The sequence below is a fragment of the Sceloporus undulatus genome, chromosome 1 (assembly GCF_019175285.1).
Source record: "Sceloporus undulatus isolate JIND9_A2432 ecotype Alabama chromosome 1, SceUnd_v1.1, whole genome shotgun sequence".
In the NCBI taxonomy this organism is placed as follows: Eukaryota; Metazoa; Chordata; class Lepidosauria; order Squamata; family Phrynosomatidae; genus Sceloporus; species Sceloporus undulatus.
In genome coordinates, this window is record NC_056522.1 from 206,961,341 (window position 1) to 206,980,540 (window position 19,200).

Here is a 19,200-nt window from a genome sequence, read left to right on the forward strand (position 1 = left end):
TTTTCTCAGAAATCACTACATAGCTACTTTAATTACTTTAAAAATCTTAGAATGCTCTAAGCCAGTGCTCCTCATGTGGGGAACCAGCAATTACCGCCGCCCCCTATATGCTCTGGACCAGCACCATGTTTATGCCCATTGGCTGTAACTGTTTCTTGGTTTCCTAGAAGCTTGCAGTGACTGGCACCAACAGCTTAGATACTGGCACTGGTCCAAGGGCCACCACTTTGAGTAACACTGCTTCTAAGCTGTTGCCCTATAATACCAAGTACTCTCCTCTTGTCTACTTTGTGGTTGCCTTGATACCCACAAGTGAGCATGAGCTTCAGCACACGCCTGCACATAAACCATGTGACATTTCTTTGCTGCCATTTTGTGAGGCCGCACAGCCCATAACTATAAAAGTAAGTAAGCCTTACATTTATGGCAACACAAAAGGAGTGAAGGTATTCAGTTATGCTGCCATGTAGTTATAACTTAGTTATCAGAAAAGGAATTAATTACAAGTAACCATTTATTTGTAAATAATTAGTTCCATGCCCTGGTGTGAACTGTTCACCCAACAGTTTAAAAATCTGGAAAATTAATATTTTATAAATTACCATCCACAGTGACTGCATTACTGCATAAATTAATTAGGAAAATAGTTAAATGTAGAAATCTACTAGGGAAGTGGGGGGAGAAAAGGATGGTTGTGAAAATAAGATATGTGTACAATCTTTTGTGAGAGGAAGAGTTGCTGGCTTGATATGCCACCAAACAAACAATATCTGTGCGTTGTTAGGAATTACCTGAAAAGTGGAAGAATCTTAAAAAGATTGCCTTCACTGTGAAGCATGAAGTGGCTCCTCTACAGTCCAATGAAGTGTCTGTTATCAGAAGAAAATGTGTACTTTTTGAGGTGAGATCAGTTCTGTGCTGTGAACCGAATGATTTTTCGTTTTTTGTTCCGATAACAAGCTGGTAGCAAGCTTCACTGAACTGAAAAATTGTAAACTCTTAGAAAAGGCTGTCTAAAGATAACAATTCAATGTTTCTTGGTAATATATTCTGGATGAATCTGATAATTTAAAGCCCACTTCACCCAAAACGGGAATGATGCTTGCATCCTCTTTATCTTCAATTACGTCTAATCTGTTTCTAATTCATACATGGTGCCACTGTTGTCAGATCAAATGTCGATTTTGAATGTTTTATACTTATCCACTGGGAACATGTGAGCTGTGTGTCAGGGTTATGCAGGCTGGAGCTAATAAAGTTTTAAGCAAATTTAAGAGAAATGAGAGTACTTAAAATGAAATGATTCAGGGTTCATGAGATGGAACGTACTTAATGAATGGCAGCCAAGGAAAAGTTAAATAGTCTCAATGGATCACTTGCTTAACCTTTAACTTAACTTCAGATATACATTTGTATACTATGTCTTTCAGGTTAAACAGCAAGAGTTTAGAAATAGATTTAAAAATGAAGTCATCTTTAGATTTGATGCTGAGGATCCTTATACGTGCATGGATAAGGTAACAAAATGTCTCAGACACTTCAGTTAGAGTTTCAGAACAGATATAGACCTAGCAGTAACTTTAAAATAAATATATGGAGCAGCAAAACATTTTTCTTGACTTGATTTGCTTGGTATTAACAGCCACCTGACAAACTAGGGGTGCAGCTAAACTGTAGAAATAATGCACTTTGATACTACTTTGATGTTATTTTAACTGTCATGGCTCCATCCTACCAAATCTTGGGATTTGCTGTTTTGTGAGGCACCAGCTCTCTGGAAGAGATGGCTGAAGACCCTATAAAACTATATTCTGATTAATTGTTTTCATTAAGGGTGAGAAAATGTCACACAGTTGTATTCTGCTTTGTTACTTTAATGTAGAGTCTGCCTTCTAAGATGAAGAAAAGCAAAAATTAAATGGATTTAAAATGAGTTTGAATGAATATACTTAATTCAAAATTTGGTAAATTAAGTGAATCTAAAATGAGCATGCACAGAATGTACTTCTTTAATTATTGCTCCCCCCCCCCCAATTAGTCTCCAAAATAGTTATGAACTAGTCTTTACCTTGCTGTGTGACTTTAGAATAGGGGTGAGCAACCACTTGGGCTACATGGGCCAAATTTACCCCAGGCCTCCACACTCTCCACCCACAGCAAGCCTAAAAACTTCTATTTTCCTCACAGATCTGTCTCAAAATGGTGACAGGAAATTGTGTCTTTTGTGGCTTCAGGGGCCAACAAAAGTCAGAGCCAGGGGTTGCATGTTCCCCATGGACCATACTATGTCCATCCCCACTTTAGAGGGATATAGCATTTTATAAGATGTCTCTGTTGCCTTGTACAGTCAGTCCTCCATATATATTGTTTTGTTATCCATGGATTCAAGCATCCACAGTTTGAAAATATTTTAAAAATATATAAATTCCAAAAGCCAAATGTTGATTTTGCCATTTTTACAAGGGATATCATCTTACTGTGCCATTGTATTTAATGGGACGAGTATCCACAACTGATTACTATGCAAAAACACTCAGGTTGATTTCTTGAATAGTATGCCTATAGCAACGTCCTCATCTATACAGATCTAGTTTAAACTAATAGTGGCAGTGTTTTCCACATCACCCATTCAGGGCTAGATAGAAGCAACATTTTTATCTGAGAACTGTATACTATGGATCTTTCAAATAAATCCTAGTATTTTTGTTTGGTAAATTATTTCAAAATGGTGTCCTTGCAGACTCACAAAGACATTGCAAAGCTGGAGGCAGAAATGAATAAATTACAGGAAACAGCAAACCTTTTTGAAGTGAGTGTGCCAGAATACAAACAGCTCAAACAGTGTCGTACTGATGCTATCTTGGCAAAATCTGTCTGGGACATGGTGGTGTTTGTCCAGGTAAGGACTCACTTTTGCAGTTTCCACTGGCTAAATAAGAGGTTTTTCTGCAAAAGCATGCATGGGCAGAATGAAGCAATACATGGTGTCTTTGTGAATGAATGAGTCCTATGTTGTCTTGGGACGTCAATCAATATCTTTCCTATGTGTGCGTGCCCAAGGTTTGAGGCCTCTTGAGAGGCCCTCCTCTGTGCCACCCTCTAGAAATGTGGGTAAATGAACCTAGAGCCAGTAGATGATGGCCCTGGTTCATAGTTTTTTGAGTTATTCACTTGATAAAAGAAAGGTGAATTGTCTGGTGGGAATTGTAGTTTGAATAAGTTTGAAGCAGACTTTTCTCATTAGGCATTGATTGAAGAAAGTATGTCCCAGAAAATTAATCCCATTCCATTTCTGCTTTATGCCATGTGGCCACTGCATGTACACAAATGTTAAATTATTTATGAGCATGTGACTCAAATGAATAAACACAGAGTAACAATGCTAAGAAAAACCAGATGCTAAGGCAGAACATAAAATTCTGTCTCATGATCTGTCTCTAACTTTCCTTGGATTTCCATTTTATATAATGACTGTGTTATTGTCAGTCATAGACCTGGAACAAAGCATTAAAAGGGGAGGTTCCTTTGCATGGATTTGAGGAGATCACACAATATTCAATTTAATATTCTACTCATAGAAAATGTAGGCTCCAAAAAAAACCCTCACAGTGACAACTGATGGCTCCCATGTAAGCACTGAATCTCTTCCAGGCTTTGAAGGAGCTGTAAAATGTGCTGAACCCTTAAATAGGTTCAGCACTTTGGGCAGTTCCTTTGAAATCAGCTAAAATCTGTAATGGATTCATTGTCCCAGAGATATGGGAGCTACCAGCTGCTACTGGTCTGTATTGCAATGGAAGGGACCCATTTAATACAACTCGATGTGTGTCTTCCCAGTAAGTCAATTGACATGGCTTCTGTTGAGTTTTTAAACAAACAAACAAACAAACAAACAAACAAAGCAAACTTCCAAAGATAAAAGGAATAGGTGCATACCTCTAATTTTTTTTAAGCTGCTTGTTCCTTTTGACTTTGGCAGTTCTTATTCTGTCAGATATGTAAAACTTGATAATGCTGCATCAGATAGTTTGGGTGTGTGTGTGGTACAGAATGCTCTTGAATGTGCAAACTCTGTCAGCCAGTGAACAGGATTAGTCTCTGGGTGATGCGCACGCACACGCACACACACATTGTGGTGATTTAAAAGCAGAAATTGTAAAGCTGTTATGTGAGCACCCCTCCATGAGGACAGATGCTCATATGTTGGGCCAGCTGCTGCTTGCAGCCCTACAATTTATCCTGGGTTGCTACATCCTACATTTCACTGTTTAATCACAGATGGAAAAACAGTGAAAGAAGGATTTGTATAAATAAACCCACAGGTAATGTGACACGGGATCTGTGTCTTGGATTCTAAATGGCAGCTCCATTCATAACAACACAGGAAGCTGTTTTATACCAATCCAGACTCTAGCCTAGAATTGCCTAAGGGCTGGGCTATTTGTGTTGTAGTGCAACATGCATCAACCAAGTATGAGGACTGATGGGACCTGCAGACAACAGCATCTAGTGAAGGACTCCTTAGCCACATTTAATCTGTATTGACTGGCAGCATCTCTACTGCCAGTTTCTCAGCCCTGCTTGGAGATGGTGAGGATGTAATAAAGGGTCTTCCACCTGCAAAGAACGCTGAGCCACAGTCTTCCCTAGCCATTCCTGTAAGATGTAGTTTTCCACTACCTTCCACCTCTACTTTCAACCCTCCCTCTGATATCATCTCTACAGCAATAACAATAACAAATAATAATAATAATAATAATTTCTATTTATATCCTGTCTCTTCCCATAGGATCGAGGTGGCTTACAATCACAGTAAGATACAATACAATAATATAATAATAAAATCCAATATCCAAATAAAATACAATACAACTCTAATAAATTCATACCATATAAATAAGTCTCCCTCCCCTCCCTCCTTACATGTATAACATAATTTCTAATATAACAATGATAAAATATAAAATAAATTATTAAAACCATTAGTTAAAACAACTGAGACAGGAAGAAGTAGATATCTTAGATAATCAGTAGGGAGTGATCAAAATGATGGACGATATCAGTGGTGTGACCAAGTGTATTATTCAGGGAAGGCCTGTCGGAAGAGATCCGTTTGGAGTGCCTTTTTAAAGCCATCAAGTGTAGTAATGTGTCGGAAGTACATTTCTATGCTGCTTATCGGTAATTTAGCACTCTCTAAGCAGTTTCCATTGTGTAAGTCAATTGCTCCCAACAAGTTGGGTACTCATTTTACCAAATTATGAAAGGATGGAAGGCTGAGTGGACCTTGGAGCCCTCCTCTAGGATCTAACTTACAATGTTTTGGCTGAAGTGCCAGCATTTAACCACTGAGCCACCAGGGCTCCTTTTGTTGTGTGCCTTCTCTCCATTTGTTGTGTGCCTTCAAGTCGTTTCTAACCAAGGTTTCCCTAAGGTGAAACTATCACGGGTGTTTCTAGGGCTAAATGTGTGTGATTTGCTCAAAGTCACCCAGTGAGTTTCCATGGACTAAGTGGGGAATCGAACCCTGGCCTCTAGGGTTATAGTCAGATCACTACATCACACTGGCATTCATCTCTCCGTACTTAAGGGCTATAGTGGGAAAGGAGAATGCCCTGTTCCATGGCGGTGAACTCTTTTCCATTCATGGAAACAAAGCTGGAATCCAAGTGTATAACTGTGTTTGTGTAAAGCATTACTGAGCAGGGCAGGATTGGCTGGAAAGATTACTTTGAGGGAACAGTTCAGTTCTTATCCTTTCCTCTCTTTCCTTCCTTTGTCACTAATTTGATAAATCAATTCAATACAAGAGACAGACTGTATCATCAACTATGTAGAAGTTGTGTTCCATTGGGTTCCCCCCTCCCCTAGGCTGTGAATCTTACAAGCAGCTGAATTTAGATTTGTTGTTATGGATCATGAGATAGCCCCAAGGCTAGAATAAGAAGAGCTCCAAATCTAGAGAGATGATAAGCAGACCTCTAGAGAGAGGGTCATTTGGTCATGCTGTTTGCCAAGAGGTAATATCCCCTGCCCCTCAATGAGTCTTTTAAAATGCAAGACCAACTCCTTCTAGGTAACCTTTTGCTAGGTAAACTGATATCTCATATGATAATCAAGAGAACCACTGGTGAAGTAGGGCAGTTACCCCCTTCTGTGTGTTTAGATCATACATGAGTCTTAATATCTTTGATGATTAGGTGATATTAAAGAAGAACAAACACGCTTAAAATATACTTACTCTTTTTCTTTTTTTTCTTTGGCCATTTAAACTCAAATATATCTGAAAGAATATCTTTGAATCTTGCTGTGAATCTTGCTCCCACCATTGAAAACCTGAGAAGGCACCCTGATGTTAACATTTAATGAAAATCAAGAAAATGAACAGGCAGAACTTTATGATTTTTTTTAATTTTGCATTTCCTTCTCTTAACAAAATATGAGCGAGGTTGGTAAGATAGAAGAATGTCTTGGGGAGTGGGAGGAAAGGCTCTCTAGGAAATGATTAAAACATCAACCTACTCTTTTCCAGCTTTTGACAAGAGAGCATCCTACTGAATGTGAAAGAAACTCTATGTCTGGAAATGCAATGGGTTTGAAATATGAATCTGGACAGTGTTTTCTCTCTTAAATGTGAGTGAGATTTTCTAGCACTCAGAATGAAGAATATAGATATCCTCTTAGATTAGATTTCAGCCTCAGTAGGTTTTAGATTTTGAAATTCATTTTGTAGTCTTTCTACATTATATACATATTTATACACAGAACCTACAGTTGAGTCTGAAAACTCCTCTTGCATCTTAAAATGCCACAAAAAATGTTACAGGATTTTCCTTCCCCAGATGAGTATTAAAGATTGGATGAAAACCTCATGGAAGCAAATAAATGTTGAACAAATGGACGTGGATCTCCGAAGATTTACAAAGGTGATTCCCCCACTTCCCCATTGCTGTATGGTATTTATGTACAGTATGTGCCATTTTTATTAGTTTGGCACACCAGCCTTTACATGTAGTATAGCATACTGCAGCTAAAGTGTTATCCAGTACCTGGCAAACCAGCTAGAAGCACAGCTATTTTAAACGCAGTGAAAGAGGGTCTTGGAAAGTTGATGTATTCTCTCATGGTGGCAGTTGTTGTTGTTTAATATTGCCATTTCTAGAGTCTGATTTGTGCTCATGTTGTCTTTTGTGTAGAGATTGGCCTTTTGCCCTTTGCAGAATGCAAAAGGGCATGTCAGAGAGAAGATATATATCATGTTGTAAGATGAACAAGTGAACAAACCCCACATGTACTGCACATATACAACAATTTCTGGATAATACTTTGTGTATCTAACAAAGAGACTACAATCTAGGGAATCAAAGGGAACAGAGCTGTACAGCATCAGCTTCTGAGACTGTCATATGGACCAAAGTTTCTGTATTGGTCAGGTGTTACATAAATATTATGAGCTTAACCCTGGCCTAGTCAAAGGTGAAGCTCCTTCCACTTAGACTGCAGACTGAAGCTTCCAGCATCTACAGCTGATAAGACTTTTTGATAAGACTTGAAGTACAGTACTTACATTATCCTTTGGATAAGGTGACCCAGGGTTTTTGGGTCAAATTTTGACTAAAATTTCTTGACTTATCCATGAGTATATACTGTATATTACCCCCCCCCCAAAAAAAACCCAACAACAATGGCTGAAGTTAGCCATTGTGTTCATGCCACATGGGCAGAATAGAATATATTTTGCCAAACAGAGTTTGGCGGAGGAAGTTAGGATTGTGCCTGCCTGCTTGACTGCCCGTCTACCTTGCTTCCAATCCCCATGGATTGATCTGGTTCTTCTGCATGCAGCATATAGCATCTGCATACAAATTCCCTCTCTGTGCATTGTCATGAGGTACAGGATGCAGTAACAAAGCCTTTACATGTACATATCTCTGTGTGCAGGCATTTGCCGAAGAGTCAGACAATGCAGCCAGGTTGGAGGTCTCTAACCTGGTGTGTAGAATGGTCTCATTCCTTCTATGTAATATGGAAGGAATGGTCTAAGTTTGGTCTCATTCCTTCTATGTGCTACATTTCTTTTGATATGGTCAACTGAATAAAATGTAGTCAGGATTACTGAAAGCAGTTGCAGTAGCCTACATGGTCCAACACTTTCTCTAATGTTAAGGGTGATGTCTCTAATGTTAAGAATGATGTTTAGGTAGCTCTGATTCATAGGATCTGGCCCACCTAAGAAAACCCAAATGTTAGCTTTCAAAGCAGTGCTGTCTTTGACTTCAATTTCACATTAGTTCTTCCTCTCTCTTTTTCATGGTTTCTGACCTACAAAGGATATGAAGACTCTGGATAAAGAAGTACGGATTTGGGATCTCTATATAGGATTAGAATCAACTGTCAAGAATTTGTTAATCTCCTTAAGAGCTGTAAATGAACTCCAGAATGTTGCTGTCCGGGAAAGACACTGGGAACAACTTATGGCTGCCACAGGGGTATAACCTTTTTTGCTTTGTACATGAGTTTATGGTGGTAGTATGATCAAGGACCAGAGCTTATCCTAAGGAACGAATGATTTGTTTCACTTCAATTCCTAGGTATGTTTTGTCATGAATGAAGACACCACACTAGGGGAACTTTTTGCTCTTCAGCTCCACAGAGTAGAAGATGAAGTTAAAAACATTGTGGACAAAGCTGTGAAGGAACTGGCAATAGAAAAGGTATATCACAGTCAATGTGCTTCAACTAACCACTGTTTTAGTAGGAAATAGGTTAAAATCCTAATTACACCGGGCCCTTTCACACTACACAGTTATAGCATTATAATTCCCCTATGACTATCGTGGCACCGTCCAGTGAAATTCTGGGATTTGCAGTTTAGGGAGGGGTATTTAGAATTCTCAGCCAAAGAGCTAAAGTGAACCCCCAAACTACAAAACCCAGGATTGCATTGAATGCAGCCATGGTGGTGACATCTTGCTAGAGTTGTGTAGTGTCAAAAGGCCCATTGATGCCAATGGACTTGTTCGTAGAGTGATGAGAATCAGGGCAGCACTTGCAGAAGAACTGTTGGATCTTGCTATGATTCCCCTCCACAGTTGCTTGTAGAAATCAATCAAACATGGAGCGTTATGGATTTCTGCTATGAAGATCATCACAGCACAGGCACACCACTGTTGAAATCTGATGAAAACCTTATAGAGACTCTAGAAGACAATCAGGTAATGATTCACATTTGAGATTTTTAAAGTATTTTGTATGTTTGCTATCTATTGGATGTTGATCCATGTCTTATTTTGGAGGTGGTGTCTTTTCTTATTACATAATAATTACGAGAAAAAAAAAGAATCTTGACAAATTTCCACATCTTCCACATCACAAAATGTCATGTGATGAAGATGAGGAGGAGAAGGATGATAAGGATACCATTCCTGTAAGAGCTACAGCAAAAAAGAGAGACCTAAAAAAACTCCAGTTGTCATGTAGAATTCCACATGTGGGTTTTGGTATTCTGGCCCTTATATAGCTGAATTATTTGACTTTTTACATGGAATATAAAGTATAGACTTGGTTATCATTATGAGCAAAAGGCATTTTATTTTGAATGAACATGAGATTAGTTTTGCAGTGTACTGCTCTGTCCATGTTTTCAAGAAAGACTTCAATTCAACTGTTGAAATATATTAACATGATTGCAAGGCATTGGAAATATTCCTCAGGCATTTTAAATGGACCTTGTAGAATTTCCATATACTTTTTAGAATACATAGAAAAGAATGTCAATATAGGTGTTGAATTAAATATTAATTTGTTTCAATCTACATTATGACCCTCCTGCTTTCTAGGCTTAAACTGCAGTTCTGAATATTTGTCAACTAAACATATAAAATTCAGACTCTTCTCTGAGTTTGAATCCCAGCTGGGCCATAGAAACCCACTGGGTGACCATGGGTAAGTTACAGTCTCTCAGACTCAGAGGATGGCAATAGCAAACCCCTTTGAAGAAACTTACCAAGAAAACCCTATTATAGGTTGATCATAGGGTCACCATAAGTCAGAAATGACTTGAAGGCACATAACAACACCAGCAAATTGATACAGAAACGAAAAGTGAGAGTACTGAAGAGTCAGAGTACTGAAAAGTGAGACTTGTGAGTGCATCTATATGAGTGTATCTATGTGATAGGGCAGTTTGATACTTTTTAAACTGTCATGGTTTTATAGTTTTTTGTGGGTTTTTGGGGCTATGTGGCCGTGTTCTGAAAGAATTTATTCCTGACGTTTTGCTTACATCTTTGGCTGGCATCTTCAGAGAAAAAAGATGCAGGCGAAATGTCAGGAATAAATTCTTCCAGAATATGGACACATAGACTGAAAAACCAACAAAAAACTATGGATGCCGGCTCTGAAAGCCGGCTTCACATTGGTCCTGTGCAGACGAGTGGCTAAATGCCACGCGTTTTGCCCCAGAAGGAGGCTGTGGCAACCACATGCCGTGGCCTCCAGAGGGACCAAAAAGAACCTACTTCTGGGCAGTTTCTTTTTTCATCTGGACGCTCAGCCCTCACCGCGCCTACAGGCCGGCACAAAGTGCCAGTCTGTAGAGGCCCATTGTCATGGTTTTATCCTACACAATCTTGAGATTTGTAGTTTAGTACATTCTGTCAAACTACAGCACTAGATTTCTTCAGCAGAGAATTCTAAGTACAGTGTGCCCATGCCTTATGCAGGGGATCTGTTCCGGACACCTCCGCATAAGGTAAATAGTGCGTATGCTTGAGCCCCATTGAAAATAATGGAGCTCATGCATGACGTACAGCATGGTGCACATGCCATTGCAACCCTATTGGGGCAGCTTTCAGCATAAGCTGAAAACTGCGTAAAAGGCACCCGCTTTTGATGCGGGCACACTGTACCTCACCAAATTACAGGTGCCATGATTTTCTAAGATGCAGCCATGGAAGTAAAAGTGATGTCAAACTGCTAAAGATGTGTGGTATAAATACAATCTTGCTGACTTTCTCTTGGTTACATATGCACCCATAATTTGTGTTACACATGCAGTGTGTATTATTATAAAATAACAACATAATGCAGAATTTGAGGGAAATGAGTCCAGTGGAGGATCCTGGCGGGGGGAAAAAGAACAACTCTTAAGAAGAGGATGAGGATTTTTGAGATGTCATCAAGGAGAGAAGAGACCTGTACAAAAGCCAGGGAAATAATCTGTACAAAAACTGGGAAACCACCCAACACTGGTGTCATGGGGAACCTCAGATTGCAATCTCAGGAAACTAAGAATCAGTCCCAGGGATTGTGGTTCTTCACCCCAACTTAATCTTCTTTAAAAAGTGGTTAAAATTAAAAGGAAATTTAAACAAAAAAATCATGCCATAGGGTGAAGGAAACAAATGGCATTAATTAAAATCCAAGTTCTTGCCAGACCTTGTTCAGCAAAACTGTTGTCTTAAGTAAGTACATGTTGGTTATACTGGGTCCAAACTCAGCACATATGTTTCAGATAAAGTAAGGTATGGATAGCATTCTTTCTATGGAGTTTATCACATGGAGGGTGAATTGGTAAAATCCCATGCAGAAGTGGGATTTTAAAATCTGGGTGTTGCTTGTCAGATGTGTTGGTGTTAAAGAGAAATAATGCGAAAATAATCTGAACAGAAAGCTCCTTTGTACTTTTGGAGTTTAGCGAAAGTAAAAAGAAGCTGGTTTTGATTACTTTGCATTTGGGTTATTTTTGCGCTATTTCTCTTTAACGCAAACGTCTGAAAAACATCCTGCAAATGCGGGGTTTTTCAACATTCTGTTCTTTTTATTAACACAAAAAATCTGTCAATGACCTCCTTTCTCCCTTTCTGTTGTGCCAACATTTCCTGTGCATATATGTTCAGTTGCACTTTCATGCTGATTTTGAGTGTTCAGGGTGTGTGCTTTGGGTGGAGAAATGTTGGTCCACATCATCAGGGAAGAGGTAGAAAGGGTGGATGGATTCCAGGAAGCTGAGTGCCCAGGGAAACTGGTAATCCATGGGGTTGGGGAGGAAGATATCAATTAGTACCTGTTTTATGTGTGTGTGTTTATGCGTGTAAGAGTGGGGAGGGTAAGAAAACAGGATGTTCAGTGTGGTGGTAGGAGTCCACTCTAGTGGAAACCGGAGGAGGGGGTGCAGGATCTGGCCCAAGGGAAAGGGGTACATCTGGAGGAAGGGGTGAGACAGCCTCCCGGACAGAAGGTGAGCAACCTTAATCTCTTTCCAGGATCCCTGACCAGGTGGCACTGTCACACTCTGTAGATCATCTCTGAGGCCCAAACTCCTGGATCTCCAAACCCCTTTCCCTCTTAGGGCTTATCAGTATTTAAAACCCAGCAGCTATGAGAGACAACCTCACCCTATGACGCTATAATGCCATGGTGTTATAACAGCCTCATTCTCTCACTTAAGACTGCTTTTAATTTAATTTAGATTTTTGTGGGGGAATCTGGGTGTGTGCCTGGGTGTTTGCATAAGAAAAGGAGCAGTACTGGGTGGGCAGTGCATGTCATGAGGTTTTTGCAGAAATGAAGGCTCTGATGCTGGTAAGATTACAAAGGCACAATAGGGAAGAGAGCAGTCCTATTGACAAGCTCTTTTGAAAACAGCACTGTTCTAATGAGAGAAGAGGCTTGTGTGATAAGGATGTGACTGACTGGAAAACTAAGGAAGATATTTTGTTGCAAGCTGCATATTTTACTAATCATATTACTTGTTAAAATGATAGTGAATGTAATTAATATATGGCTGTATTTCAATATATGCAATGTAAATTGCAGGTTCAGCTTCAAAACATCCTTATGAGTAAATATGTGGAATATTTCTTGGTGGAGGTGAGCAGCTGGCAGAAAAAATTAATGGTTGCAGATATGGTCATTTCAATGTGGCTGGAAGTACAACAAACTTGGGCTCACCTCCAGAGTATTTTCACAAATTCTGAGGATATCCGGAATCAGCTTTCAGAAGATGCTAAAAGATTTGAGGGGATTGATCAAGATTTTAAGGTATGAGCAAGCATCCCAATATTTCTTCATTATGTTTCTTCATTAAACAGAAGATAAAGGAGCACATTTAGGGGGGCTGCTGTTGTTTTCAAAATGGGATCAGCTACTAGAGATATATTTTTAAAACAAAGATAAATCTCAAAGGCAAACAGATTCAGTGTCTAGTATTTACAGTCCCAATGAGAACAAACATGGCCCAGGAGCAGAACCATTCCTATGGTAGAACAGTGGGCCTACAGCCTATCTCTATCCACTTGTGAAAGTTTTGTGTGACACCAGGACTCCTTTTTGGGGTGGGGAGTGACCTTGTGCACAGGGGAGCATAATGTTTATATTATGTCCCCTTGTGGATGACAAGGGGACTTGAGTTGAAACTCTGTGTGTCATGCTACAGTTAAAGAGTAGTGAGGACTGGGAAATTCATGATTCCATCACATGCATTGGATGACCAGTCCATACCCTTCAACATTTCATGGATGAATACCGGGGTGCATGTGACTGAACAATATCTGAGTGGTCAAGATGGGCAAATCTAATTGCAGGTCCAAGGGCGAGTGATGCACTGCAAAAAATACACAATACCAATGAAATGGGAGGGGGGAGGCCAGAACTATTTATTTATTTATTTATTTATTTATTATTAAACTTTATTTATAAAGCACTGTAAATTTGCACAGCAAAACAAAAATTAAAAACCTTCATAAGGTGTACAATCTAAGAAAACAAAATAATAACATAAAAACATATCTTAAAATACAACAAACACAAATACTAATAAAAATTCAATCAAGTTGTGAGGTGAAACACTTCTCTAAACAAAAACGTCTTAAGTTCCACTTTAAAACTGGTTAAAGAGGTGGTAGTCCAGACATGTAAGGGAAGGAGGTTCCCAGACTAGGGAGCAGAATGTGGAAAAGGGCAAATCTGAGCAGGGGAAAAGGAAATCATAGGTTGTATCTACAGCCCAGCATTACTAGATCTCAAAGCATGGGCTGGACAATGTGTAGAAACAAGTGTAGCCAGATAGGGAGGTGCCACACCATGAAGGGATTTGAAAGTCAGCAGAAGAAGCTTACACAAAGTGTCTAAAGCGATGACGAACAGAGTAATGAATGTATATATGTGCACACTTTTGTTATTTTCTTTTTCTTAATAATACAGTAATAATAATAAGAAGAAAAGAAAATGTTTGTTCTTCTTCAATTGACCAGTTGTGATTTTGATACTTCTTAAACTTAAACTATAGCTTGATTCAAGTTAATACTTGGCATTTTACAAGTGACCTTGCATTTTCAGCACCATCAGAAATGAAATAACTAATGGACAGGACTTAAATAAGTGCCCATTAGTGTCACAGACCTTAGGGATTTGTTACATGTTGCTCAAGTGAGGTGCTCTTTCTCAGGTAATGAGGGAGCTTCAAACAGTTGCATTCTGGCTGGTGTAAAAAGAAACAAGTTGCAAGAACTTCCCCAGGAAAGGGTTCATGCTCATGTGCAAATCCAAGGCCCGAAGTAGATGGGTAAAAAGTGCTGGCTTCAGGCTGTATTGGAGGCATGGTGTGCAGATGATGCACACCCCAAAACTGTCCAGAAGCTGTGCAGAGAGTGCTCCAACACGAAAAAGTTGGCACAAAAAGGAGTGGCAAAAAGCTGCTCCTGCTGGCAGCAGGGTTTGCGACTGTGGCAGCCCGCTTCAGACGCGAGCCCATACAATCACCACAGTTCCGCCGCAATCAGGGCTGGCATGGTGTGAGCGCAATCCTTTTTGGCTTTGAAACATCCACTAGGGGACATGGAGGCATATTCACCATGTTTTTAGACCTTCCATTTTAGATCCAAGAGGCCCTTCTTAGCAAACAGACATTAGTAGAAGTCCTCTTTCAAGCATGGCCTCTCCTGAGCCTAAGTTAGTTTAGAGGGGCTAAAATATGGTGTTAATGTTTCCATATTCTTTAAAGGGCATTTTGGGTCAAAAATGTGACCTTTGGAGGGGCACATCAACAGCTGTAGGGGCGTCATGCACTTTGTCACCTTACTTGATTTTTTTCCATGTTTAAACCACCAGGGGTAGATAATTATGAATCCAGTTTCTCAGACTGACTTGTCTAATCCTTGCCCTGCATTTCAGTTTATGACTTACCAGAGGTTTGAATCTCTTCCATACTGAAATACAATGCTCTGTCCAATATACCATGTTGATTCTAAAAAGAAAGAAAGAAAAATCTGTTTCAAAATATTGTTTCTATTTCCTTCTCTTACAAAAATATTTTGCATGTTCAGGAACTTATGGCTGTGGTGGTGAAGACAAAAAAGGTTATAGAAGTAACAAACCAGATGGGATTGCTTGATAAATTGGAAATTCTTCAACAAAGGTTTGATTTTAATGGCTCTAAGATGGCATATTGTTTTCAGTGTGAAATCTACTGATATTGTCTTGAAAGTACTATGTTATCTGATGAGTCTAATAAAAATTGAACTAATAAGTATTTCTCAGACCAATGTGTGGTTTGGAATTGAATTCCATATTTGTCTGCATGTTCCAACATAGTGCTCAGTAAAGATATTTAAATGTTTAAGAAATCTGTAATCTGAGAGAAAACAAAATTTAAAATATGCAGTTTCCAAGGAATTTGAAACAACACATTGTTTAGGAGCTTATCTGAGGAATGTACACTTAAACCATTTTTTAAATTTCTTAATTAAATGTAAATGTATGTGCACATTTTAAAATTTCTTTCTTTCTTTATTAAAATATTTATATTCCATCTTTTATTTGAAAATCTCAAGGTGGTGTACAATAAGGCTAATCTAGCAAATACTAATTTTCAGTTTAATATGGAAACAGGGTGGAATGGATTCAGGTGTATACATGCAAAAAAGACATTGGTCAGAAATAGCCTAATTTACTTATTCCTCATATTTCCCTGCAGTGTGGCTATATAGACCAGTTTCCTCCAACATGATATCCTCTAGATGTCTTGGACTGTATCTCTCATAATTCCTACCCATCATGAGCATTTCAACTAGGGAACGATAGGAGTTGCAGTCCAGCTCATCTGGAAGGCAGCAGGTTGGGCAAAGCGTCTCTAGAGTTTGTGAAGGCCCATTATTGTCCTGAAAGCAGCAGCCTAGGTATAGAGCAGGCCTCTTGGCCCTAATGGCTTTGTCTGTCAATACCTCCAACATCTTTGCCTCACTTTGCTTGACATTTCTTAGAGAAATTGGTGTGAAGAATCTGACACACAAAGTCTCCAGTTTAGTGGGAATTTCTTTCTTAGTAATTTTTGTTAAGGATTTCAACTGCAGTCACTCTAAACTAGGTAATCTGTGCCCCTCCAGATGGTGGATAACTCTAATTCCCATCAGCCTCTGCCAGCCTTGCCTGTAGTGATGGATATGGGAATAGTAGTTCATCTACCTTTGCCCTGTTGTGAGACATCTCATGTTTAGGATATGAGGTAGAGAAGAAAGAGTTAAGGACACTTATATAGTGATATTTATTGTTCCTTATGCTTAAATTTGACCTCAGGATGCTTGCCTGTATTGCAAAAATAAATATAGTGTAGGAGAACCACCTTCATCAGATGCTAAGGGCTACTTTATTCCCTGGTGGTGCAGTGGTTTAATGCCTGTACTACAGCCACTCACTCACAAACCATAAAGTTGTGGGTTCAGTACCAGCTAGGGGCTCAGGCTCAACTCAGGCTTTCATCCTTCCGAGGGCAATTAGCTTACACATTGTAAACTGCTTAGAGAGTGCTTAAAATGAGCCGATAAGCTGTATAGAAATGTACTTGCTATTGCTATTGCTTTCTTTCATAGCAATTCTTATCCTGTATTAGAAACAGCCTTTTATATGTGTATGTATGAATCTTTCTTTCTTTCATTCATTTTGAGAGTTTTGTTTACAGGCTTACACTTTGTGAGAAATCCTTAGCTGACTATTTAGATGCCAAGAGACTCACTTTTCCAAGATTCTACTTTGTCTCTGCTGTGGATTTATTAGAAATCATTTCCAAAGGAACTCACCCTAGGCAGGTGAATATTCTTTTTGTCAAGCTGTTGACATGCCTCGCTTAGGCCCAATACAGATGGGCAAAAAGCGCTGTCATGGGGCTGATTTTAGGGCTTGGGAATGCAGAGCATCCACATGTTTCCGAGCCCTACCGCACACCCCTGTCACCATCATGGCTCGCCCCTGTCCAAATGAGGGCTGCCATGATGATGTACTCCAAATGGCGCCACACCACATGTACGTCATAGGTGCGCATGAGGGCACCAATAGTGCCCTGGGCGCATCGCAGAAAGAACTTGCTGAAAGCGGGTTCTTTTTATGCCTCCCGGAGGCCACGCCATTTGGTAGGTGCAGCCTCCATGTGGGGCAAAAAAGGGTGGCTGCAGACCACCCTTTCAGGGCTGTCTGTACAGCCTCTAAAATCTTAGTTATGACAAACTGAAGCTATGAAATTATCAGCTTTTTGTAATGTGTGTCAACAGATTACCAGGCACTTGGTGAAGCTGTTTGACAGTGTGGCTGACCTTAAATTTGAAGAGGACAAAAATAAAGGAAGACAAATGGCCATTGGGATGTATAGCAGAGAAGGAGAGTTTGTCCTTTTCTCAGAGCACTGTCCCTGTGAAGGACAGGTAAGTCTAGAGCGTAAGGTGACAAGATGAGATGTGGGTATTATAGCTGGATTCAGGAAAGATAATGGCAAATTGCTGAGGCACAATATAGAAAGAGCAAATCAGTGTTAAATTCATATGAAAAGGAACAAGTAGGTTTGAAGCATGTCAGAGACCGTAAACAGAGTCTAATGTAAACATGAGCTGCCAGTAGCCTCTTTCTAATTTACTTTACACTTTACACCAATGATACTTTTTTAAAAAACATAAACTACTCCATAAAAATGCTACTAATTATATACAAGCATTTAAAACTGTATACAAGCATTTGGCCCCATACAGACTGCCAAAATAAAGCTGCTTCGGGTCACTTTGGAGGTATGCTGTTTAAATGGTGCATGTGTCCTATCTGGAAGCTGCACCAAAGTTGTTTTTGGACAATGATTTTTCTCTTTCTATGCATGTGGTAACAGGCAAAATCTTTGAAGAAAGATTTTTTTCCCTGGCCCGTTACAAATGGGCTGTTTTGTGCGTGCGGAGCGCACACTAGGGTTAGAAAGGGGCAGTGCTTCCGTACCCCCTAACCCTAGTGCGCGCTCCGCACGCACAAAATGGCGGCAGCTGTTCCACATGGCCGCTGCCATGAGGACATCACGACCATGCCGCCTCTATATGGGGCAGCGCGGAAGTGACGTCCTCGCTCTGCGCCAGGGCGCCTAGTGCGCCCTTAGCCCGGAGCAGGAAGGAGCTCCATTTCAGAGCTCCTTCCTGGTTTGGTCTGCTGGGCGCAGCCTTCACATGGCTGCGCCCAGAGGACCAAAGGAGAAAGGGGCCAAGTGGCCCCTTTCTCCTCCTCCCCGCCACCGCGGGGTGTCCTTGGGGCTTGAAGCTCCAGGGACACCCCTTTTCAGGCTGCGGGGAAGCGGCGTTTTGCCGCTTCCCCACAGCCTGAAAAGCGGCAGATCGGGGCCTCAGCGGCTGCCGTTCTCACCACTGAGGCTCCGATACACCAGGGAAAGGGGCGGGTACAGACTGCCCCAAATGGGCGGTCTGTAACCCGCCCCCGTGTGTAAAAATGGGGGAAATCTCTCTTTTGAGAAAGTGTTTGCCTCTGGCTCTTTACATGCCTTTATTTTGAAAGTACTTTACTGTATATATTCTGTGTTATAATTATTTTTTCCTTGCAGTCCCTTGGAGTTTCCTAGTCCAGTCCTTAACTCAGGAGGGAACTCACTAGTTCTTCTTTCATATTCTACAGACAAAGAAGGCAAAGAAGAGAATACTCTCCCTCCCCACACCAGTATGGGGGGGCTAGTGCAATATGATCTTATAGTAGAAAAATAAGTAATTACTCAGGATGCTCTTGTAATAAGGAAAAAGTTACATTTATTGTCTCCTCCTGGTATAGAAAAAGAGACAGACAAAGGAAATCAATCCATATTTTACTACAAGAACCCCTAAAACAGAAGTAGGCAGCTACTTTTTTCCCCATGCCCACCTGGTGCACCACATTAGCATGCTTTGGTGC

General features: G+C 40.1%; 1 protein-coding gene across 1 annotated transcript in view; it reads left to right on the plus strand.

The window, feature by feature from the left end:
• Positions 1 to 19,200, plus strand: part of LOC121925833 (dynein axonemal heavy chain 11-like) — a 263,238-nt gene that overhangs the window by 24,870 nt on the left and 219,168 nt on the right. Inside the window, exons 10-20 of the mRNA XM_042458413.1 lie at positions 785 to 901; positions 1,431 to 1,517; positions 2,741 to 2,899; positions 6,843 to 6,926; positions 8,331 to 8,489; positions 8,592 to 8,714; positions 9,093 to 9,215; positions 12,820 to 13,044; positions 15,327 to 15,418; positions 16,958 to 17,084; positions 17,544 to 17,693. Of these exons, the coding sequence (XP_042314347.1) occupies positions 785 to 901; positions 1,431 to 1,517; positions 2,741 to 2,899; positions 6,843 to 6,926; positions 8,331 to 8,489; positions 8,592 to 8,714; positions 9,093 to 9,215; positions 12,820 to 13,044; positions 15,327 to 15,418; positions 16,958 to 17,084; positions 17,544 to 17,693 (1,446 nt within the window). The remainder of the gene's footprint in view (positions 1 to 784; positions 902 to 1,430; positions 1,518 to 2,740; positions 2,900 to 6,842; positions 6,927 to 8,330; positions 8,490 to 8,591; positions 8,715 to 9,092; positions 9,216 to 12,819; positions 13,045 to 15,326; positions 15,419 to 16,957; positions 17,085 to 17,543; positions 17,694 to 19,200) is intronic.